The sequence below is a fragment of the Centropristis striata genome, chromosome 23, assembly GCF_030273125.1.
Source record: "Centropristis striata isolate RG_2023a ecotype Rhode Island chromosome 23, C.striata_1.0, whole genome shotgun sequence".
NCBI classification, from domain to species: Eukaryota; Metazoa; Chordata; class Actinopteri; order Perciformes; family Serranidae; genus Centropristis; species Centropristis striata.
Window position 1 is genome coordinate 24,623,032 of NC_081539.1, and position 25,708 is coordinate 24,648,739.

Genomic DNA, 25,708 nt, shown 5'->3' on the forward strand with positions numbered 1-25,708 from the left:
GGGGGGAAAAAGGATTTAAACTCACTGCGGCCACAAAACGATTTCTCATGTGAAAGTCCTGCTATGTGTAACATGATTGAATTAGAAAATAAGATAGTAATGTTTTTCCAAAAATGCTGAAATATGGTTACATGATCATCTGTGACAAGACATCAATTACAGCGTAATCTTAACATAAAATCTCTACATCTCTGTCAGAGACAAACATAAACAGTCTCTGGAGCTGAGCATGGAAACAGCCCGACAGGCTCAAATGTTAGACAAAACAATGCTTGTTTCTTTTTGGACGAGCGCTACACAACTGCAATGATGAAGAAAGCTGGCGGATGTAGCTTTACAGAGTTGGAAAAAAAACAACATTGTTCTTTTTTAGCCTTGAACAGCTCTGACCCCACTCTTTGGCCTGGACCATATCACTGCTGCATTCTACCCTGATGTCCAGGAACAGCCCTTAGCAACAGTTACCCCCAGCTACAGCCCTTTGACTTGGGCTGTAATGGCATCTAGGGTCTACCGGAGAAATGGCACTGCGCACACACTGAGCTGTTTGCTTTTCTGAATTCCCATGACGGCTAGAAAGTGGAGTCATGTTTCCGCCGCCGAATAAAACCCACTTTGTTTCTGCTCCATCGGTCAAAGGCTCTGAAAATAGTCACAGCTTTTCAAAGTTTATTACTCAGTGTTTTTCACACATCGCTAAAACAAGGGTGATGGGAGGCCAAAGCACATTTTCCTCAATGTAATTATGCCAGATTTAGTCTCAAAAGCACCAAATAAACTAGAAAAATAACTACTTTGTAAATTAGCTACAAAAAGGCAGAAATAAGAAGTCATAAATCCAGCTTTAACAGCACTAAAACTGACCTTGACCACCCCTTTCTCATGCATGGTGATGCAATTGTTGGGGTCCTTGGACAGCTGGTACAGGGCCAGGGCTGTGCTCTGGTGAACCGCCTTGTCTTTTGACTTGAGGTAACGCACCAGGGGGGCCACGGCTCCAGCATCGCCAAAGGACGCCCTGTTGCTGCCCCACATGCAGCAGTGGCCGATGGCCTCAGCCAGGTGGCGACGGAGCCTGTCATCAGTCTGTGGAGAGGAGAACAGGATGCTATTGGTCCTCAGAGACCGGTCTTTACAATGTAGAGAATAACAAGCTGCACTACAGCTCTGCAAGAGACTCTTGGCAAAATCGAATGTTCTTCTCATTAGCTGGGTTTATGCTGCGTGCAGGAGGAAAAGGCCAACTAAAATCCATTGTAAAGACACTTATTTGTGTATTGACAGTAACTGCAGTGTTGTTGAATAGTAAAACCTTGTTGTTTGTCTCCAGCAGTGAGGTGTACTTACTGTGTTCGTCAACTTGGCCAGCAGTGGGACTACCCCGTGATCAGTAAGGACTGCCAGATTCTCCTTGTCTTTGGCTATTTTGGCGATGGCAGCGCAAATGCTTGCCAGCACCTCGTTGTTTGTTGACTTCAGCAAATTAACAATCAGTTCCAATCCACCGACAAGGGAGCGCACCATTTCCCCTGCATCCTATAGTCAAAGAGTCTGTTATTAGCTGGTGCTCTGTCAAAATGAACAAGGAGGATGATGAAGAGGAAGGCAGCGTAATGATGAGGAAAGAGGAGAGGGAGCAGGGGCATTTGAGCGAAGCAGACAAAACAAAAAGGACACAGAATAAGTACAAACAAAGTATTTTCATCAGGCAACAATCAAAGTCCCATCAGTGGAAACCAACTGGTAGAACGTCTTTATCTGTGTAAAACAGATGCTTTCAAAAACTAGAATTGCATTCTGAGAGTGCAGATCTCCACCAAGGCTAATATTGCATTAATGTAGGGCTTGGCAATATATCGATATAATTCCAATATCGTCATTTGAGACTTGATATTATCTTGATTTTTGATATTATGATATGATAATATTCATGGATGTACAAAAAGAACTGGATACAGCTTTGGAGGCATCAATCAAAGTACAATCAGTGCAAACCAATTGGTAGAACTATCTTTATCTGTGCAAAACAGATGCTTTCAAAAACTAGAATTGCATTCTGAGAGGGCAGACGTCCACCAGGCCAATGGTGCATTCACGTAGGACTAGGGCTGCAACTAACGTTTATTTAAATAATCGATTAATATGTCGATTATTTCGTTTTTTGGTCAATAAAATGTTGAAAAATATCAATCTGTGTTTCCCAAACCACAAGATGACGTCCTCAAATCTCGTTTTGTCCACAAACCAAAGAGATATTCAGTTTATTGTCATAAAGGAACAAAGAAACCAGAAATATTCACATTGAAGAAGCTGAAATTAGAGAATGTGGACTTACTGTCTTTAAAAAACTGCTCAAACGAATTATTCGATTATATAAATAGTTGACGGTTAATTTAATAATCGATTATTGTTCGATTGTTCAATGTGACCTAGTTTTTTTTGTTAAATGTCATATGATCTGATCAGGACGGCACGATCATAGACCCCAGAGGGTTAAAGCCCGGCTTTCTTCCTGGGGGCCAGGTGACATGGCATAATAGTTATCTTTGCCTTGTTTTACTACAGTACAAGTGATGTAATTTCCTAAATTTCCTGTTTTCACTCTTCAATTATTTGCCTTTTACCTCTTATCACTACCATGAGTAGATTTTCTACTCTGTAATCCTGCTGACAAACAGATAAACACCACAAGACTTCTGTGGCAGAGGTATAACAACACTGACTCTCTTAGTAGAACTGTGTTACAGATCTGGGCAAACAACCAATACGTTTGACATCTTTATCAACATCTCCTACTGTCACCCTAACTTGTCATAATGAAGACACACATAGAATTTAGAGCTTAGCGGCGACATTTAAAACTTCTGCCTCAGACCGACACACATTGTAGACTTAAGGCTTCATGGTTTTTGTTGATGGCACCAGCTGGTACCACAGGACTCCCAGCCACTTATGGGGCAATGCCTACCAAACCAACAGGCTGGTAGGGAGTGCTGAAAGAACCACAGCGGAAGAGCTGGCAGAGACACTGGCTTCAGTATGGCTTGGCACATCAGGCCGCTGTTTAAAATCAAAATTCACTATATCGCCAGCCCCGGGAGAATACATCAAGGTGGCCGAGTCTGTAATGTTCAGTGCTTTGAAAATAGAACAGAAATTTTCCCATAGGCATACAATTACGGATGACTACATGCAAATCACAAAGCACGCTTAATCTGAGTCCATTTCAACATCAATCTACATGTCCAGAGCTGATGCATGGCACAGCACTGTGGAGGACAGTAATGACAGCATTCATTATGTGCACTGTATAATTGTTCTTTAAATTTAGGGATTTCATCAAATTCAGCACTGACAAAAAGCAGTACATGATTTACAGTTTTAGCTCCTTCAGGAGAACTGGATGCACTGCTGTGTTCTCTAACAGGGAGCTCACAGCGGAGATCAGGCCAGGGTGCGGTGTATGGGCCCTGTGATGCCGTGCCAGAGGATGAGCCATGTGTGCAGTGCAGGGTAAGGAGGGGGGTGCCGGGGCCAGGAGCTGACCCCCCGACACACAGGAAGCCCTTCCTCAGGAATACTGATGACGGCTGGCCGGGAGTCCCTGCGACAGAGGAAGCTCTCTCAAGCCACCAGCTGCGATAGACTAGCCAGAATCTCTTTCATGGCCTGGACGGGCCCCCAGATCTGAAAACCGCAACATTATGAGGCTGCACACGGAAAGGCCTTTCTCGCTATCCTCTCGCTCCCCTCCTCTTACCCAGGATGAAATGAAATAGAAAACACATTATCTGCTGTGCGTGATCCCAAGCCGAGGGGAGCGAGCCAAGCGGAGTGGCAGAAGTGTGCCCTGACCCCTTCTCTGGAGCAATCAGGCTTCTACATGGCTATAATGTAGAGGAAAAATAAATCAAGCATCTAAATGTGCTTCTGCGTCCAGGCAAATTAATGATACACCCCATTACGTGTGACTGGGAGGGTTCTACTTCCTTGATTGGAGAAAAAGATAATTGAATGATTCACTACTAAGTCTTTACAGTACTTATATGAGAGTTTAAGTTGTGGAGCGGGGTCTGTCTGTGGAGGGGCAGCAGTACTGTATAGAGCATCGAGCAGATGCATTTATACCGCGGCTCTCTCATAAATCCACTATGGAATTGCTAACACAAACCACATGGGGTTTTTATCTAAATAACGACTGCAGCGAAGCAGCTGTATCAGGTTCCTCCACTCGATGGGCCGAGAGCACTATTTAGCTCTTGTCATTGCCCCTGTCCCAGAAAAATTACCCAAAAAGCATGTTCATGAATTTCCCTCAAAATTGGCACACTGACGTCCAGACAAACATTGTCAAACTTTGTTAGCGCTCAATAGTGGGTCCGCAGTCCCCCTCTCGCTACATATGGTTGCCATGCATCATTTTCGCTACACTTCTGGGCCAGAGAAATTCCAAGCAGAAAAAAATGGCTTCACCCCCAAGACACCTGTCTGGGCCCAATATATCTGTTTAAACTTAACCAGATTGTCCCACTGACAAGCTGTTTACCTTAATCACAGCGATAATCTAATAGAACAATATTACGTTTGTAGTTGGAAATGATACAAGTGCTCTGGGGATCAAAGACCTGTTAATGTGTAACTGAAATTAGAGTTGATTGACAACACTGATGTGTAAGACGACTAGGCTAAAGGCCTGTGACGATGGCATAAAGGAGCTCATCATGTTTTAAAAAAAATACTCCACTGATGACAGCATTATTCTCATATGACAGGCAAAAAAACATGCTCCAATGTAGGAAAACTGGAGCATTCTGCATGTCTGTCCCACTGACTTGTAACCACCCATGCACCAAGGTTATTATAGGTAACGAAAACTAACAAAATAACGAAAACTCGAATTGAAAAAACATTTTCGTTAACTGAAATAAAAATAAAAATGAGAGTTTTAAAAAAAAACGACAACAAACCGAAACTGTATTGTGTGGCTACAAAACTAACTAAAACTAACTAAACTTATAGTGAAAATATCCTTAGTTTTTGTCTTTGTCAACTTTTTTCATACATAATCCAGTGTTTCTATTTCTCCACCGCTGAGTGTGTATTCCTGCTTCCAGAAGAAGCACGAAATAAATTACCATAATGACACCATATTGGCTGTAAAGAGCAACTTCTCAGCTTTCAGAAAACATTGGAATTTTTCCGATAGCGCAAACTGTTTAGTTATTATGATAAAAATGTCGCCGGCGCAACACTCTTTAAACTTTGGATGTTGTGCTTTCACTGTTTTCAAGTGAAAGTCTTCAATTCAACCATGAAAATCACATTTTTTGGTTGATATGAAATGTATTTATTAAGCTCCAACTAAATAGCTGCTGGTTAGTGAACATGCAGGAACACATGGTAAATATGTTTACTGAGACTGTGATGTCTACATTCTAACCAAAATGCAAATCACCCAGAACTGTAAGAGTTAATAACCTTATTGGGGCTAAGATGGATAAACCAAAGGAAATAAAGGCAAACTGTATTATGAGCTCTTTGAATCTGGCACCCAACACATAATCCATTACAAAAAAACTAAAACTAATAAAAACTAAACTAAAACTAAGCATTTTCAAAAAATAAAAAATAAACTAAAACTAGCAAACTCACTCTAAAACTAATTAAAACTAACTGAATTTGAAAACAAAAATACACAACGAAATGAAACTAATGAAAAATCTAAAACTATTATAACCTTGCCATGGACACAAAAGTCTTATACATATTTTACATATGCAATAGTATTCCCAGATACATACAATAAGTGGAGTTTCCCTTAAAAAAAATGTGTATCTTGTTTATTCCATGCACAGTTATATCTAAGATTCTATAGGTAGTACTTGCGGCCATGTTGTGGATTTCTTTGCAAGGCATTTTTGCAGTGTTTTCATTAGAGAAGTGGGTTCACAGTCTGTCTGGTACCTTATGTTCTATGTGTGGATTGTTTGTCTCTGTAACTAGTAGCATGTTGAGGGAAGATTTTCAGCTGGGAAATCAGAAGCCATGCCACAGGATATTACTCAGTCTCTCTCCCTGCCTGCTTCCCAATTCACCATCCCCAGTGTGCCAAGGAGGCTTCTCTGCTTTATATTAGCCCGAGGTTCATGTAAGCCCCCTCTGACACAACTTTGCCCCTGCTAACCTCCCAGCAGCAGCAGGTTGGAGGGAGAGCTTAGCAGACAAGCATGGTGATATAAGCAGGCTTCTGTTTTTTGAGTGGGATAACCCTTAATTCTGAAACGACACGAACTCTGCAGACCTCTTTGATTTAAAGGCAATCTCTGTGCCTTTGGTGTGCTTCATTCGCACAGATGCAGGACAGAGGCTGAAGATAAATGTACTTCACTGTAGGCCCCGTTTACACGAGGACGCTTGCAGGTAAAAACGATAAAATATTTTATCGGAAGTGCCTTTTGTTTAGACGGTGACGGCGTTTTTGGGGCTTGTAGAACCTGATAATGTAATAAATTCCCGATAATGTAATAAAGTGCATTTCCCAATAATATAATACACTTTTTTACCAATAATGTAATAAAGTATAACATTAATGGGAGGTGATTACATTATCAGGTTAGCCTTCATTTCGCAAGTCCTGATAATGTAATAATTACAGTATTGTAATAATTTAACAGCAGACCACCCATTACTTGAGTTCAAGTGGTGATACTGTGTAGGCAACGCTAGCTCAAGAGCTCTAGCGCCACCAACAGGTCAAAATTAAATGTTTATTAACTTTTGACCCGTTCATCCGTTTTTCACAAACGAGGTATCCATGACACACGAATGCATTCAACAGCTTCTTGAAATCTAAAGGTGCTTGGTGTTATACTTTATTACGTTATTGGTAAAAAAGTGTATTACATTATTGGGAAATGCACTTTATTACATTATCGGGAAGTTATTACATTATCAGATTTTATTACATTTTCAATGGACTCAAGTGCAGATTTTTATTACATTATCGGGAAATTATTACATTATCAGGTTCTACAGGGCTTAAAAACGCAAAAATCTGAAACCACCCTCCAGAGTGTAAAACTGTAATCTGATCCGCCGTAGCGTGTCCGTCTACACTGCCAAGACGCAAAACTCTGCTCAGATCTGCTCACGTCACGTACGCGTTTATGTCACATACATGCTCCAGTACAGGGAAATAAACAAACATGTGGGATTATTTCCATGCGTTGGACCTTCAAGCTGCTCTGGCAGCTCTAATAAATACAGGAGTCTTTCCACCAAATGTACAGGATATGTACAGATAGTATAAACCCTGGATTCCACTGGATGCGTAACGGCTGCAGATCCGTCGTCGGAGCCGTTACGCACCCATTATAATCAATGTGTGAGATTCCACCGGCTCCAGATCCGCTGCGTAATGAGTCCGACAACGCATGGCCATCCGATAGCCCTCGCAACACTTGTGCAGAGCTTCTATTTTTGTCGGACGACGGAGCACGACGCATAAATTCAGCACAGAACAGATCGTTCGGGACAGGAAGTCGTGCACAGACACAAAATAAAACATCCGGTATATTTTCAAAATAAAATACTTCGGGTTCACGGCAGATCGTATTTCATAACTTGAAGACCTGAAATCAACAGGTTAGAGGTTTTCACTCGTCTTTTCACCCCACTGACACCGCTCACTCCGGTGCTTGTTGTAAACAAATAGAGATCACTAAGGGCCGACCGGCCGACCTCGTTAGCGCTCGTTAAGACGGAGTCGCTGGATTTGTCTCCAGTCATTAACGAGGAGATGTTGATTATCTTCCAGTTATATCAATTGATTAGGCGTGAATTTGCGAGATCTCGTGCGTCCTCGGGACTCTGCTGTCCGCAACAGCTCCGACACAGACAGATCCGGTGGGTGTTGACGGACTGCGTAGATACGCAGCCGTTGCGGACGGACCCCTTTCGGAGTCGTTACACATCCAGTGGAATCCCGGCGTTAGTGAACAGAGAAGGATCTGTAATTACCTCTATCACATTTAGAATGCACCAATTGGTCGGAGGCGAGCCAGACGGCTTTGGACCAAACGACAGTTCTGACCAATGCTTGTTAGTAATTGGAAGAAAACTATAAAGAGATTATGATGAGAAAATTGTGGCATTTGGATGCAATTTCAATCACTTTAGCTCAAATAAGAAATAAAGTAATAAGAAAAATAGCCCGTCTGCAATGAAGTACATTAGTAGTTGACGTCCCCTCTCTACCCATCACTTCCCTTAAAAAGTGTGAGGGGTTAATTATGAATCTGACGCCTACGTTCAGACCGTCATCATGTAAACGTAGCCATAGTTTACCTTTGCATTCTTAATGCACGGACAAAGGGCCCATGCAGCACTGGACTGAACATCTGCACTGGGGTTTTTCAATAAGGACCACACCAGGCGGACTCCATCAAGCTGGTCAATGATTCTGTAGAGAGAGAAAGAAAGTAGTGTGAGCAGGGAGGGAAAAAAAGAAAGTGCAACATTATGACCTCATTTGGATTTTTCATTAAGCATAATTTTCTGCTTGAAAGAATTTAAGAGTGTGACTTATTTGATCATGTTTATTCCTCAGATATCTGGCAGTATCATTCTGGCCAGCAGCAGACTCAACACAACTACAGCCAAGTAGGATCAAAGCATCGATCGATTTCAGCATCGGCTTTCCAGCACTTCAGTCCGTCTCAGTTCCTCTCCAGGCCTGAAACCCACCCACTGTCTGCTCACTTAAATCACTCTCCGTGGAAAAGCTCAGGGCCGGAGGTTAACGCACATACATCTGTGTATAGAGCTTCATACATGGACTTAAAAATAGAAACTGAGACAAACTTACACTTTATGTTGGTGACTTGTTTTTCAAGCAGAGCCAAAAAGAGGACCTCTTTCCAAATCAAACAGAGCCAGAGACAGGTCGCTCTATATTTCATAGAGTCTGAGTGAAGTTTACTTAGGCATGAACTGTATTTCATGTCGTATACATGACTGTAGTCAAAACTGCAGTCAGGGTCTGGGAACCTAAAGAATTACGCCACAGTGCACCCGTTGTCTGGTATAAATAACATGTAACGTGTTCCCCATGTGTGCTTCCACCAACAAGGCCGACATTGAATGCTGTCATAATTACTTAAACACTCCCTAATCACAGTATCTCCGTGACTGGCAACGAGCGAACACTCATCAGGGACGTCCCCTGCGCCATCTGTCTTCCGTTTGCACATAAATCAGTCTACAGGGATCATAACATCAGATTCCAGTCTGCAGGGCCTCTTAAATCCGGACCGAAAACAAAAGTGAAGCGTCATATCATCCGCCAAAACAGCTCCGTCTTCCCATGAAGCAGGTATGAAACAGATTAGCAATGAAGTCGCAGCTGACAGTGATGGATTAGAGGAGGAGACCACAAACCCTGGAGGCATTAAACAACGTGTGTTCACTCTTGTAGCTACACAGGATTCATTGGAGGAAGTGCTATGTCATTAACCGCACACTGCCTACTGGTTGAGAATGAAAACAAACATTTCATGGAAAACTTGAAAGTGATCTGTGCTTGTTTTGGGTTTGCAGTAGTTATGGATGACCTGCATTAGAATGATGATGAGAGAATGATTGCGCTGATCAACAGAAAGTTGTATTAGAGAAAAAAGTTTCTGTTGATAAAATGAAGTCATGTTAACTGACAAAACTGTTGTAGCTAGAGCTCAACCGATATAATATATTACATGGCGGCCGATATAGCGAAAGCTGGAATGATAATCAATCTTTTCTATGTGCACTGATCGGACTATACAAATGTAAGATTGCTGCTTTCCTAAACAAATAACTGTATTAAAAGTAGTTAATTTTCATTATTGTTTAATCTGTCGATTATTTAAACGATTAATCCATTAGTTGTTTGGTCAATAAAATGTTGAAAAATATCAATCAGTGTTTCTCAAACCAAAGAAGACGTCCTCAAATCTCTTGTCCACAAACCAAAACGATATTCAGTTTATTGTCATAAAGGAACAAAGAAAGAAATATTCACATTAAAGAAGCTGAAATCAGAGAATTTGGGCTTATTGTCTTTAAAAAACTGCTCAAACCAATTATTCGATTATCAAAATAGTTGACGATTAATTTAATAATCGATTATTGTTCGATTAATCGAATAATTGTTGCAGCTCTAATTAAAAATATTATTTTACATTACACATACAATGTATTGTATTATCAACCAATGGTAAATAAACATAATCTTTGTATGTTCAGTATGAGTCAATTGCTAACTATTTAAATAAAGAATAAATTAAAAAATTAAAGCATCTTTTTCTGCATTATAGGTTGCATAAAAAGGGGTTTGGGGTTTTCTATTGGTCAATTGACACATCAGTTGGCTCTAGTTGTAGCTAATTGTGTGGTATCATTCATACATCATAATCATATTTGTTAGCTAGCCAAACACCATCTAATCACTGGAAATCTGAAAAACTGTGTCAGGCTGGAGCAGGAAACAATCAAATATGAGTTAGGTTAACTGCTCAGCAAACTACTGTACACATACATGTCCTAAAATAAGCCATCACCACAAAACACACACACAACATACAAGCGGCTGTTGAAATAAGAACTTTCTGTTTACCTCTAAGTGTGAAGGCTGAAAAATGACACGCTCTGGCCTAAAAATACATAACGTGAGAAAACATTGGAGAACATGATGAACCAGCGTAAAACACTTCTCCTCTTGTGTGAAGTTTACCACAGTCAGTGGCTTTATTTTGACATGCTTCACTTTTTATTGAACCCCTTGGTTTTTTCCTCCAAACAATGTAATAGGCTCACATGGTAGCATTAACAGCTAACTAACAATGTAAACTCAGACATTAAGTTGTATTTGTGTCCAGTGCTAATTAAGAAGGGTCTTGTAGTCCATAACAGCCTTGTAAAAGCAATGAGACACAGATGGAAGTTCCACAATATTGTGCAGTATTGAGGGTGAGGTTAAATGAACAGAGAACAAAGACTGCTCACGACTGTGGTTCACTGTGTTTTCCCAGCCATGTAGTCTTGGACAGGGTAGGCCTTTAGGTATGTTCGTCTGACCAGCTCAAGTCCTGACTGTGACCACAAAGCTATAGTAAAGCACTGGGGATTACACCACAACCATATTTATCACAGCAGGTACAATAAACAAAGCTTTTAAAATCTATCATTAAGCTGGGGATGAAAGAGAAAAGTACCTGCATAATTACAAATTAAAAGAGCATAGATTTCTTTAAGCATCAGCCCATGACAGGTTAATGATACTGTGTTTGGATCTTGGAATTGGTGCTATTCCCTTCTCATAACATATGACATAAATACACAGCCAAGAATATGTGTTTGGAGGTGATTCAGTAATGACAGTGAGCAAGCCACTAATGACATTTTAAGAGACACCTCACACGGGGCTGTTTGCCTTGTGTAAACTGTACTCTAAATGTCAAAAACCATGTTAGCTGGTTGGATGCCCTGGAAGAGACGGAGACTTACGCCATGTTATCCAGATCTGTCGCACAGGCGCCCACTGCCTTGGTTACATTCACAAGCAGAGCCTAGAATGACACAAATACAGGGTACATGCATGAATCAATACACTGTAAGAGCATGTATCTAGGTGTATACCTGGATAATAAGTTGGACTGGTCCCTAAACACAGAGGCTCTCTACAAAAAGTGGCAGAGCTGCCTCTTTTTCTTCTTGAAGCTCAGATCTCTGGACATCTGTAGTAAGATGCTGCAGATGTTTTATCAGTCTGTGGTGGTAGTGTGTTGTTTTATGCTGCAGTCTGCTGGGGAGGCAGCATCAGACACAGAGATGAAGGCGGTTGGACAGACTGGTCTAAAGAGCTGGTTCTGTGGTTGGAGCCAGTTTGGACACACTGGAGGAGGTGGTGGAGAGATGACCTGTCAACATGTTTGAGGCCATCCTGAAATACCCAGATCATCTGCTATTCAAAACCTTTATGGACCAAAAAAACCTCCTCTCTGGCTCAGTTAGTCTGGTTAGAATGAGGCAGCCTGATGGCTGTAGGTGAGAAGGATCTTTTGAATCTCTCCGTCCTGCAACGGAGAGATTCAAAAGATCTGCAATTGAATTTACCCATGGGGATAAATAAAGTCATTTTGATTTGATTTGATTTGATTTGATTTGATTTGATATGATTTGAAATAGAAAATTCAACATACCTGGTTTGTTCCAGTGAGCAGGTTAACTAGCGACTTTATGCCTCCACACTGGCGAATGGTGGCCTTGTTGGCAGGTATCATTGCGAATTCTCCCAGGGCTCCCACTACATTTACTAGAACTTCTTCAGGCTGATCAGTCAGCAGGCCAACCAGTGTCTCCAGGGCTCTATACTCCTGAAACCTGTCAATGTTGGAGAAGAGGGGCAGGCTAAATAGAGATCAGTGAAAAGGAGAAGGCAAACAGTCTACAGCCGTGTTAGTGGTTCTGAGGCACAGTGGGGCTTTGAGCTAAATGCTAAAGTCAGCAGCTTACATGCTGATGTTAAGCAGTTGTGGTTACCAAGTTCACCAACTTAGTTTAGTGTGCTATTGTGCTGGCATTTGCTAATTATCAATAAACACATAGCACAGCTGGGGCTGATGTTTCTTCTGGTGGTTGGTCATAAACCAAAGTATTGCACAAACTGATGATGGAGCTTGGGAAAATGTTCATAGGTTAATACAAGTCATCAAAAGTGGGAAATTAATTCAAATTTCATGGCAATCCAACCAATCGCTGTGGAGGCAGTTCACTCAAAACCACAAATGTTGAAATGGTGGTGCTATATGAAAAGTCAAGGGATGACCTCATTTTTAGGAAAGATCACAATGAATGTCTCGACCACATGTAGTCAAAACTTTGAATGTGGTGCTTGATGAAAAGTCATTATGATTCTTCCTCTGGGGACCACAAATGTATGAACAACTATTATGGCAATCAATCAATCCAATAATTGTTTAAATATTTTAGTCTCGACCATAGACCGTATATAAAGATGGACAGCGTGACAACTCCCTACAAGTGAGACAATACATCTCGTTCTTCCTCTGGTGGCCTGCTGCCAAATAGGTGAGAAATCCTGCCCCTCTATAGGGCTGTTTCCACTACAGCCCAATACCCGGAATGAGGTGGGTCTCACTTGCCAAAATGCCCCTAATTTGAATATGAGCCATCCGGAGCGGACTTTTGTCGGGACTTTTTCGTCCCTGTAGAAGAGCAGGGCCTTTTTTCTCCCCTGAAAACAGCCTGGTCACTGATTGGATAGATCGATAAGCAGGATGTGAGGTAGTACTCTACATGACAACAACACACACCATTTGTAAAAGCCGTCGAAGGACTGTTGCCAACTTAGCGACTTTGTTGCTATATTTAGCGACTTTTCAGACCCCCCTAGCGACTATTTTTCAAGAAAGCGACCGGAGACAAATCCAGTGACTTTTTATGGTGTTATCTTCTTAACAAGCTGCGGGGCCAGCAGCTCATTAAGAAGAGTAAGAATGAGTCGAAGTAGCACAGTCCTCCTGCAGCATTCTCTCCCAGCTGCAGAACCGGAGGGGATTTTTACCCCTTAGTGTCCAGTCTGCAAATTGCTAATACAAACTGCTAAAACAGTCAGCTCCATAGCAGTACAGTGTGTATGTGCTGCTGCAGGAGGTGTTCACTTCGTGGTCTCTGTTTGTTTACAACAAGCACCAGACACTCTGTGCATAGTTAGCGATGCCGGTTAATTCACAATCACTACGTTTATGATCAGCGGAGATGCTGTGCATAATTAGCCATGCTGCTTTGTTTATGATCAGCTGCTGACGTTGTGCACAGTTAGCGACGGCGGCCACAGTTGAGTCTCCCATGTTTAATCTGTTGCATATGTGACATCAAGGTCGAAACTCTCACTAAGCGATAACGCGACGGTCGAAAACCATATGTCACCTCCGGTATCTCATATATCCCTCTGGGGGCTAACTTGTAATGGTGACATGCAGATTGAGCGGACTTTTGAGAGGGTGTGGCCTGAGACTCTCCCGGTGGCCACTTTTCCCCCTAGTCAAAACACGGCTATTGTTAGTTGATGAAACATGAGCCAAACTAAAATCTCGAAGTAGAGGTCTAATACATTTCTACCAAAGATGGTTTATTTCAATTTAGCTAATTATTACCACACTGATACATGTTTAAGTGTTTTTTGTTTTTTTTAAATTGGTGGGTGAAAGCATGATATTATAGCATTGAATAACTAACTAACATCAATCACTGCTGACTGCACAGACTCTGGTTGCAAATGCTTCAGTCAGGGTCTGAGTGAGCTGAGCTGATACTAGAAGGTGGAGTTAAAACACTGCAGACCACTGACTGGTCAGACAGAATTGTCACTGATGTAACCTGGCAAAATCCTGCACAAATCTGTGATTTTTTAAATAGCAAAGCCACCGTCATTAGCGGCCACAATTTTATATTCACCCAGATTTTACACGACAGCCCACAACGATACGCCATATAATTGACAAAGTGCAGGCAGTCCTCTGTTTGGTTGGCAAATAAAGGATTCATTGAGTATTGTAACAAAGATGAGCGGGTACAAAAGCACTCTGTACTATCTGCAGTGGAAAATGAAATAGAGAAAAGGACCCAAAAGCAAGCGAGTCGAGTTAAGCCCAACCATGCAGTTGGAAATGGGGCACAAGTGACAAGTAGCAACTACTGTGCCCTAAGCCACATGGGCATAGATCTCTTACTGTAACCCAGCAGGCAGTACAGGCAGTTTTCCCACGGCTTGCTCACAGTTGTCCCTTGTACGTATTTTGCATAACCAAAGCTTTGCTGCGGCTTGGAAACTCTCCCTCCCTCTTTTGCTGTGATTTTTCCTTGTTTGCCAATGCTATAGAGTGGTAAACTACAGTAAACATTTAAAGGGGATATAATGTGGTTGCAAAAAACCTCAACAAACCTCTGATGTACAGTTAACTTCTACGACTGTTTTTATTCACAGTTACGGTTGCTGGCATCACGGTCCGTAAGCTATTGTAGAGGGCCAAGGTCATTTGGTTTTGGTCAGGGTCCACCGACACACGGCCTATTCTTGCAAGTGAAAACACTGCTAATGAACATAGGAGCTGCCAAAGTTAACTTCAATGAAATTCACCATCAAGAAAAATAATGGTTTCCCTATGCCATCACTGAAGTGTCATCTGTAGTTGTCTGCAGTAGAATTATCTTGTAATCGCAGACATAACTTTTGATAAATGAACGGTAAAGCATGTCTATTTTTGTGAAGCCAATCCCAGCTGAAGTAATTACGTGATGGCAAGAGAAACATTACACAAGGCTGCCTGAAGCGGCTTCTACTGCAAACACAAGAGGAAGCTTATTAAAGCCTGTCAGAAGACACAGGAACCACAGTGGAGCTTCTGTGCAGCAGATTTCTATGATTGATTGTGTGACTTTTCCTTTTCTCATTCTTCTACGCTAGTCATTCAACTAAGTGTGGAAAGCTTGAATGCTGCCTTTTATACCAACTGGTGTTTTAAGGAAGGTCCAAAACTTTTCATGGACCCAAAGATGCTTCGCAGTGACCAAGAGAGAGGGAAAGTCACTCATTCTAACCAAGGTTATTATAGTTAACAAAAAACAAAATATCAAAAACTAGAATTGAAAAAACATTTTTGTTAACTGAAATAAAAATAAAAATGAGAGAAAAAAAGATAACTAATTCAAACTGTGTTGTGTGGTTACAAAACTAACTAAAATTAAAGTGAAAATGTCCTTCGTTTTTGTCTTTGTCAACTTTTTTTCATACATAAACCTTCCATTTCATCTATCTGGCTTTATGACTTAGTAAACTTATTGGGGCTGAGATGGATGAGAAAAACGAAATAAAGGAAACATTCATTGTGACTTTTTTGAATCTGGCATCCAACAACTACCCCATTACAAAAAACCCTAAAACTAATACTAAAACTAATAAAAACTAAACTAAAACTAAGCATTTTTTTAAAAAAAATGGAAACTAATTAAAGCAAACTCACTCTAAAAACTCATTAAAGCTAGCTGAATTTGAAAACAAAAAATCACAACGAAATTAAAACTAAAACTAATGAAAAATCCAAAACTATTATAACCTTGGTTCTAACTTGGATTGGACAGACAGATTGATCTATTTTATTTGAAAGGAAACAGGAGAGCAGTGAATAACTTGGGTGAGCAGAGAACTTTTCTGAGGTAATGAGACATTTGAAAGGGCAATTATGGTGTGCTCATCATAGGGCTGGAACAGAGGTAAGATGGTGGGGTAGTCAGTAATTGGAAGCGAACCCCACAATCTTGACCCCAAACATTACTGAGCTGGCAAATACAAGCTGAGACTTGGCAGTTGTGACTTTCCATTGCAAAGTTATTCCCTTACTCTTTTGTTAAGGCTTTTTAACAGCATTTTTGTGTGTCCATAACACCTCAGTATACAGGCTCAAGGGACCACATATCGATGTGTCCATAAATCTGCACAAAGTTATGTTTCCAAGCAGGACTTTTACAAAGGCATTTTCATGTAAGCTTGGCCCAGGTATAGCCCTCTCTGTTATATTGGAAGTCCTACAAAAAGCATACACTTATGTGGTCTTTAAACAAACACATTTAGGTTATGAATGTAATTATATTTCGGGGCATCAATCATCTCTCATTTTGATGCATCATTAATCAGGAAAATGGCTAACACATGCTGCTACTTGTCTTGAGTGGAGGTCCCCCGACCTCTATACTGTCCAGACCACGCAAATCATCAGTCACATAAAAGAAAATATCATGTTGTTTGCAATGGGCCACAAGGTCTGTTTCATTTGAACATGCACTTATTGAAAAAAGAGAAAAAAATCCACTCTGCCTTTCATTATTGCTGTAGCAAAAATATATTCTAAAATGATTTTCATTTCAGTACACCACTCAGCCTATGATTGATTCTGAAACGAGCGCATGCCCCTAAAACCCTGTTACCATTAGCAGCCTTTCCTTTTTGACAGTAATGACTCGGTCACTTCATTCCAAGCTTTTGCCTGACCTAGACATTTTAAGTGATTCAAATAAGCCCGAGGGTATGAAAAAAACAGATCCACTTACACATTCAAGTGCGCATTAAAAACATTTGCTGTGCATCATGCTGGTTTCCTCCTGAGGAGGAGGAGGCCAAATTTCACCTTAATTCACACCCAACGGCCCACATCGACCAAAAACAAAATAACACACACAGGAAAAGAAACCACAAAATGAGAACTCTATTCATATTATGGCACTTTCACCTTTGTGACATGTTAAATTTAGAGTGAAGGCAACCACAGTGTTTTTCAGTGTTTGTAAATGAAGTGTCACTAAATGTGGTTTACATGTGATTAATGGCATCATTATAATTATTTCTATTATTGTTATTATCAGTAGTAATATAAGTGTTTTACATAGCAACAGTGTGACAAGTCATTATGTATGGCAGAGAGCCTGTACTGGCAGTAAGTGTATTAAGCTGCCACATTACTCATGGCCAGCGTAGTTAACTTGTTTTATCATCTCGCCAAGCTGCAGTCAGTAGAGCTCCCAATCTGTGTCATTTAGCTGCTTTTTTTTCTAAGAAAAACTTATTAAAAAGCTGGATTTTGTACCATGAAAACTGAACTGTCTGTCAATAGAAAGAACTGTTCGGCAAAGGCCAAAATTTAGAACTCATTGTTTATTTAAGAAAGATTACAAATGTGAAAAATATGTTAAGTATAATTTGCCTAAAAGTCAGAGAACACTCTGTGCATAGTTATTTAGCAGTTAGATAATGCTGGGTTAACCTGCAGGAATGTTTAGTTTGTTGTTATAAAATCTATTTCCGGTAAAACATTACAGTATGTAAACATCTGACATTAGGCAGATATAAATATTCCACTATGCAATGTGGTTGTGATGATGACCTTCATAACAGACAATGGCATCATTTATTTATTTTAGGTTAGATTTGTTTGTCTTTTTCTGATTGGCACTGCTTTTTGTTTTATATTCTCAGTGCTTCATCTGTATGTGTGTGATTCTGAGGTTTTCTTTTGGTACTAAGATCTAACACTTTTTCACTATACACAAAAGGCCTATAATTCTGCTCACTTCTCCTTTGCTGAGATAATCCATCCACCTAAAAGGTGTGGCACATCAAGATGCTGATTAGACAGCATGATTAAGGGTGTTTCCACTTCAGCACAATACCCGGAATGAGGCAAATCCAGCGACTTGTTCTGGTGTTATTGGAGACTTTTGGAGACTCCTTCTTACTCTTCTTAACAAGCCGTGGGGTCGGTGGCTTATTAACAAGAGTAAGAACAAAGCGGCACAGTCCTCCTGCAGCAGTCTCTCCCAGTTGCAGCTGGAGCCGGAGGGGATGTTAACCTCTTAGCGCCCAGTCTGCAAATTGCTAATAGGCTAACAGTTAGCTCTGTAGCAGTACTGTGTGTGGGTGCTGCTGCTGCAGGAGGTGTTCACTTAGCGATCTCTGTTAGCACAGTTAGCGATGCCGTTTAATTCATGATCACTATGTTTATGATCAGCGGAGACGCTGTGCATAATTAGCCATGCTGCTTTGTTTATGATCAGCTGCTGACGTTGTGCACAGTTAGCGACGGCGGCAACAGTTGCGTCTCCCGTGTTTAATCGGTCGAGACGATCTAAAACCATACATCACCTCTCGTAAAGTCTCGTAAATCCCTCTAGGGGCCTTTAAGTATTGGAGACACGCGGAATGAACGGACTTTTTAGAGGGCGTGGCCTCAGACTTTCCCGGTGGCCACTCAATTATTACACGCTGCCATATACGCCAATCCAGAGCATCCCAAACATGCTCAATGGGTGACATGTCTGGTGAGTATGCAGGCCATGCAAGAACTGGAATGTTTTCAGCTTTCAGGAATTGCATACAGATCCTTGCAACTTAGGGCTGTGCATCGACATGAGGTGATGGTCGTGGATGAATGGCACAACAATGGGCCTCAGGATCTCATCACGGTATCTCTGTGCATTCAAAATGCCATCAATAAAATGTACCTGTGTTCATTATCTGTAATATATGCCAGCCCATACCATAAACCCAACGCCAACATGGGCCACAATATTCACAACGCTGACATCAGCAAACCTCTCACCCGCATGAGGCCATACATGCTGTCTGCCATCTGCCCGGTACAGTGAAAACTGAGACTCATCAGTGAAGAGAACACTTCTGACGACAGCATCAAGGATGAGCATTTGCCCTCTCAAGTCGCTTACGACTACGAACTGCAGTCAGGTCAAGACCCCAGTGGGGACCACAAGCATGGAGATGAGATTCTCTGAGATGGTGTCTGGCAGAAATTCTATGGTTACGCAAACCAATTTGTTGGGCTCGGCTGGTAGAGTGGGTTACCCACCGATCGGAGGGTTGGTGGTTCTATCCCTGACGGTGGCAGCCCACATGTCGAAGTATCCTTGAGCAAGATACTGAACCCCAAACCCTGATGCTGCGTTCATCGGTGTGAGAATGAATTCCCAATGGTGGCAGGTGGTACCGTTTAGGGTAGCCTTTGCCACCAGTATGAATGTGTGTGTGAACGGGGTAATGAGCGCAGTCTGTAGTGCAAAGCGCTTTAAGTTGTCGCAATGCGACTAGAAAAGCGCTATGTAAGTACAGGTCCATTAACCATTTACCAATTGCTGGGTGGCTGAGGAGGTCCTGAGGACAGTTGGATGTACTGCAAAATTATTGGAAAGGACTTTTGAGATGGCTTATGGTAGAGAAATGAACATTCAATTCATGGGCAACAGCTCTGGTGGACATTCCTGCAGTCAGCATGCCAATTGCAGGCCCACTCAAAGCTTCTGTGGCATTGTGTTGTGTGATAAAACTGAAGAATTTAGAGTGGCCATTTATTGTGACCAGCCCAATAAATGATGTGCTAGGTGTCAGGGTGATGGATTATCCCAGCAAAGGAGAAGTGTTTAGTCTTAGATCTTTGTTAGATCCATATAAAATTGGAGCAAATAGAAATGTGTTGTTGACAGTTTGAAATAAAGATTGATTATAAAACAAAGAAATCATGCAAGATCTATGTTCGCTGTGAAGAAAAAACAAAAAGTTCATCATGCTTTTTGTCAGAACAGAAGACAGAAGAGACAGTAGATTTGAAGTTATGCGTCTACAACCAACAAGGAGGTTCTCAGGTAGTGACGTGTTAATTACAGTTCAGTGTTTCTGAAAAATGTGTGATACTGTTTTTCACACAAAAGTATGTTGAAAAATAGTACACGTATTGAGTATGTAAAGCATAGTTAGCCATTTTGGACGCAGTGAATGTGTCTGAATAATTCGTAGTTAATGTAAATTACCAGACAAAAATATTTTTTTAGTATAGACTAATAGCCATGCCACTATATTTAATAATTCAATAATAAATTATATTTCCTTTGATGCTGTGGGTTAAACAGACAGCGATCTGTCCATCTTGCTTTAAAGGAATGTTATTGTCATGCTCCTGCTCCTGTAAAGGAATCCTCTCTTAACTCGATGTGGCAGCAGACACTCAGTTCCAGTTGGGAGGACTTAACTTAGACTTTAAATGTAGGATATCATTCTGTCAGTCATGATATATGAAGTGAAGAAAGATCCTTGTGAGTGCTACTGCTCTTTTTTCTTGTTATTTATAGAATTCCACTGTAATTTCAACGATGCGGCATTTCTGAGTCAGAAGAAAAGAATCTTCACATAATCTCACCTCAGTGAAAAGCCTCAAACTTCATAAAATATCATAAAAATGATTAAAGGACAATGTCTTATCAGTTTCTTGGCTAAACCGGAGATAATCGGTTCTGATTTGATTAATGTGTTGAGAAGGTATTGAATTACTGCATGTGGGCTATATATTATGTCCCCTGCCTCACAGTGAATAAGAAAATAAATACAGCTAAATCATTCATTCAAGGGAGCGCTAGTAAAAATGTTTGGGGCTGCCAGGGCACGGTCTCCGGGCATTATTTATTTTAGAGGGAAAATTACTGACTTAAAAATCATCTGACACTGAAGTACAAGTCAAAAACCATTCCAGAAATGTCACTGCTGAAGGAACCAGACTAAATGACATTTAAATAAACCTCTGCCTTACATGACAAATGATTAAAGGCTCTGTCAGCCTGCGTCTTCTGACATTAGAAAATCACAGTCTCGGGGCTGATTCTTTCAGTCTGCCTGCATTTGGTTCAATACTAACAGGACTAACACATTACTGAAGTCTATAAAATCAGCACATTGACTTGAGCCTTTGTTAACAGTGGGAAAGACTGAATTCTAGCAGCAAATAGTCACATAAAAGATCAGAGCTAATAGAAACCGTACAAAAACTTTACATTTTACGCAAAGTAATCACTTCAACCAGAAACAATGGTTAAGAAAAGGCAGATATGACAGCATATGAGTGGAAAAAGTGACACAGCTAGTCATAAATGCATAAGAGCCTCCCATAAAAGTAACATATGTGCTGATGGCATGACGGCCATAATGCACGCAAGTCAGATGAACTCCTTATTGGTTCTGTTTTCACATACTGTAACCCTGCTGTTAACCACATCATCTCAGGAAACATATTTTCCAGGTTATGGGCACATGTGGGTGAAACGTCTAATTACTATTAATCCCCTTTTACACTGAAGCTCATTAGATTGTTGTTTTTATGAACGATGATTAATTTATCAAAGTCAAACTAGTCTGTGACAACTAATTACAAACACATAGTTATACATCCCAAAAGATATGGCTACAATGCATTTCTGTATCTCTGGTATGTTAAGTGTGTGTGTTAATGTGCGTGTTAATGAGAGGTAATAAGGTGAAACCCTGAGTCCTGGGCATACTTAGCCACATTCTCCATACTGATGGAACACTTCCAGATGGCTCCGGTGGCTGCAGCCAGGAGCTGCTTGTTGTTGGCCTTGCTCAACAGTGAAACCAGCGGCTGCAGACCTTTGTACTTACGGACCAGATCACGAGTCAGTTTGTCCTCTGCACACTGCAAGGCAAAACAGAGGGTCAACATGATAATAGATGAAGATGTCTAGAGACAAAGTCTAAGAAAAACGGTTTTACTCTGTCTCCTTTTCTCTTACTCTGTTCATTTTTTCATAGACCATCCATCAACAGTTACCTTAAAGATTGCACTGGCACAGTGCATCTGTAGCTCATCATTGTCACTGCTTAGGTTTTTGACCAAATCCTTGATCATGCCTTCAGTCTGAATGGCAACCCTGTAGCTTTCCTGTAGTGAAACAACAATTAACAGTCCATATGAACAACATTAATCTATAATGTCACATGACATATGACAAAATTAGTTTATGATTTATTTTTATTTTCATACAGTAATGTATGGTGATGTTGTATGTTGTATTGTTGAATGTGTGTGTGTGTGTGTGTGTGTGTATATATATATATATATATATATATATGCATGTACGTATTATAATCCAATGGATTAACTCTACTCTACAACTTCATAACTTAGTTATATCACTGGCGCATGAAGTATTTTCCTGAAAATCTCAGAATGATTCATTTTCATGCTCTTCTTTGAGTTTGATCTACAGACTTTTTTATGGCTTATTATTCAACTTTTGTTGAACGGCTCATGTATTTATTTATTTTGTGCTTTGTTTGTGTTGATTTTTTGTGTTGCCATAACTGTGCTTATATTATATTGACATGTTGAGGACCCCCACAAAAACAAGATGGTGCATCTCAAGGGGTTATTCAAAATAATGAATTTTGAGAAGAAAACAAACAAACAAATGTACTAGTACTATTTTTAATGGTTTGTTTTCAGTGCTATATGGCAAGTATCATACTTTTATCTTTATTTTCTATCCTCACTGGGCCCATATTATGGAAAGTGAGATCCCCATGTCTTTTTTATCATAAAACAAGTAATTCCTTCACTCATTCATTATCATATGACTTGGGGTTGGAGCCAATCACAGCTGACATTGGGTAAGAAGCGGTATACACCCGGGACAGGTCTCCATACTATCACAGGGCTGACACAACCATTCACACAACCATTCACACACTCATTCACACCTACGGGCAATTCAGAGTCATCAGTTAAACCCAAGGTGCATGTGTTTGAACTGTGGGAGGAAGCCGGAGGAGCAGGAGAGAACCCACGCTGACACGGGAGAAAACGTATGCCATGTGCTATATAAATACTGTGAAAGTATCAAAATGCTCACTCCACAGAGAAATGCGCACCACCTATATTCATAAACGTTCTCCCTCTCACCTCTGAGGCACACTCCTGCAGAGTGCCCACCACAGGAATAAGCATGTTCTCATGTGGAGACTTGAGGAGGCGTCCCAGCAGAGGAATGCCCCCGGCCTTACGGATGGCCTCCTTGTTCTTGGTACTCTTGCTGCAGCTCCACAGGGCCAGAGCGCCACAGCGAGCCACCTCTACATCTTTCTCCTGGTTTGCAGTCAGGTTGGCTAAATTAGGGACACAGTCCAGCAGCTTTACCTGAGCAGAAAGACAAGGGACCCAGACTTACATGTGGATAAACACAAACATAAAAATGTGTGCAAACAAACAGCTAGACCACACGTGTTTAAGTAGAAAACTTCCAGACACACATTGACACAAACTCGGTGAACTTGACATAAATTCAAGGACTCTGAAAAGTTTGCTCGTAGGATTGGAGTGATAATGGATGGCTCCAGATGGGAATAGCAAGTTGCTGGCTGTGATTAAGGGTGTAATTAAAATTCTATTACCACTGGGTCTGCAAGGATGAAAAAGCCAGAGATGCTAGGAGTGGAAAACTGTCAGCATAGATGTTGATGTTAGGCCTGAAAAGCCCAGTGTGACGGTTTATGGCCATCATTCAGTGTTCTAATCCATAGTTCCTGGCCAGTGAGACAGAGCAGGCAAAGCTATTACACACAGCACAGTTCAAAGGTGGTCTTATAGCATAGCGTGAAATTAATCTGCCTCCGTGAGTGACTTGCACATGAGAACATCCGATTTGGGACTGAGGAAAATATACAAGCCATGGAGGCTTTAATCACAGGTCCCTCTGTCAACAAACATGAATGCAGGTCAGAGGATGTCGGGGACATTCTATCTGTTGTACCACAGCACCCACGCTGCTGCTTTCAAAGGCCGGGTGGAAAAGCATAGATGGGCCGCTATCTGGCAAGGGCATACCGTGTGAAAAGGACACGACTGGGTGATTAATTTGCTGTGTATCAAAACGTAGTTCAGCAAAATCTGGATATGTGTTTAACACTTTAAACTAAATAGCAATGGTAATATGTGGCTCACATCGCAATAAGGCACCGTGCTGTTTTTCTAATGTTTCCAAGGTGTCTGAGGTTTAGTGTAAAAAAAGTTTGTACTAAATTACAAACTAGCTGACACTTAAAAACAGAACATGTTTTATGGAAAATCTGCCACCATAAGATGTAACCTTTTCAGGCATTACCATGGAAACCCATTTCTGATAGTGAAAGGAAAAAATAAGATGAAAAACTAATTGGTAACTTAATTTACTGACAAACTTCTCATAATGCTGATGAGTATAATTATATTATTATATTATTATATATATATGGTAACACTTTAGATTAGGGAACACATATTCAACATTAATTAGTTGCTTATTAGCACCCAAATAAGTTCAATATTGGCTCATAATTTGTCATTATTTAGTAGTTATGAATCGTGAATAATGCCTTTTTCTGCATGGCCTTATTATACAACCAGTAAGCCATTAACTAAGAGTTTTCCCTCAATAACCTCAGAATTATTGCTTATTAGTAGTAAGTAAGGAAGTTGTTATATATGAGTTATGATCTTAATATGCTTTACTTTGTATGGACTTTATAAGTCTCTACATAGCGGTGAACGAAACCACGGAAACGGCAAATAGCCACCTTCTCCAGACCTTTACGGTCACCCATGAAGTTGGAATAAAATATTTTTTACGTCTTTCCATGAAATGATTGTGACAATGTAATTTATTCTTGACAGATAAAGTGTATATCTTCTATAAACTTTATTGCTTCATCTCTTCCAAACATATCACAATAACAATGAAACCACAATTAACAGTGGATTGTGTCCGAAAACAAAATCATTCCAACTTTATGGTCGACCCTGGAATTTTATTTCCTGTGCTTATGCTTACCAGTTTTTTGATTCCACCATATTGCCTGACGGTTCTTCTTGCTCTGCGGAATCTGGCCACATTAGCAATGGTCTCAGCAGCTAAGGCCTTGAGGTCCTTGTCTGGTGAGTCCAGAATCTTCACAATGCTCTGGAGCCCTCCCATGTCAACAATGGCCCGACGAATTTGCACATTGTGACTTATCTTTCTCAGGATTTTCAGAGATCCAATCTAAAAACACACACAGACAATAAACGTTCACACTCTGCAAGACATTTTTAAAATTATAGGTTTGTTTTATGGAAAAGAAACTGCTGTGTCTAAGCCAACATGAGGCCTGCATCTGTGTTAAGAGTACCTAAAGTAATATCTAGTAGGCAAACATTCACCCACATTATACTAAAAATAGATAGAACAAAAAGCTGTAAATAAAATCAGGTTAAAAAGCACCCACAAGTCA

At 40.7% G+C, this 25,708-nt stretch overlaps 1 protein-coding gene across 2 annotated transcripts in view; it reads right to left on the reverse strand.

Annotated features, from left to right (window-relative positions):
* The window catches only part of odad2 (outer dynein arm docking complex subunit 2), a 68,104-nt gene that overhangs the window by 11,639 nt on the left and 30,757 nt on the right, over positions 1-25,708 (reverse strand). For both annotated transcript variants that reach the window (XM_059326474.1, XM_059326475.1), the window contains exons 12-20: positions 25,270-25,479; positions 23,367-23,600; positions 22,236-22,346; positions 21,946-22,100; positions 12,237-12,417; positions 11,542-11,603; positions 8,347-8,461; positions 1,348-1,536; positions 865-1,086 (exon numbers count right to left, since the gene is read on the reverse strand). In XM_059326474.1, the coding sequence (XP_059182457.1) occupies positions 865-1,086; positions 1,348-1,536; positions 8,347-8,461; positions 11,542-11,603; positions 12,237-12,417; positions 21,946-22,100; positions 22,236-22,346; positions 23,367-23,600; positions 25,270-25,479 (1,479 nt within the window). The remainder of the gene's footprint in view (positions 1-864; positions 1,087-1,347; positions 1,537-8,346; positions 8,462-11,541; positions 11,604-12,236; positions 12,418-21,945; positions 22,101-22,235; positions 22,347-23,366; positions 23,601-25,269; positions 25,480-25,708) is intronic.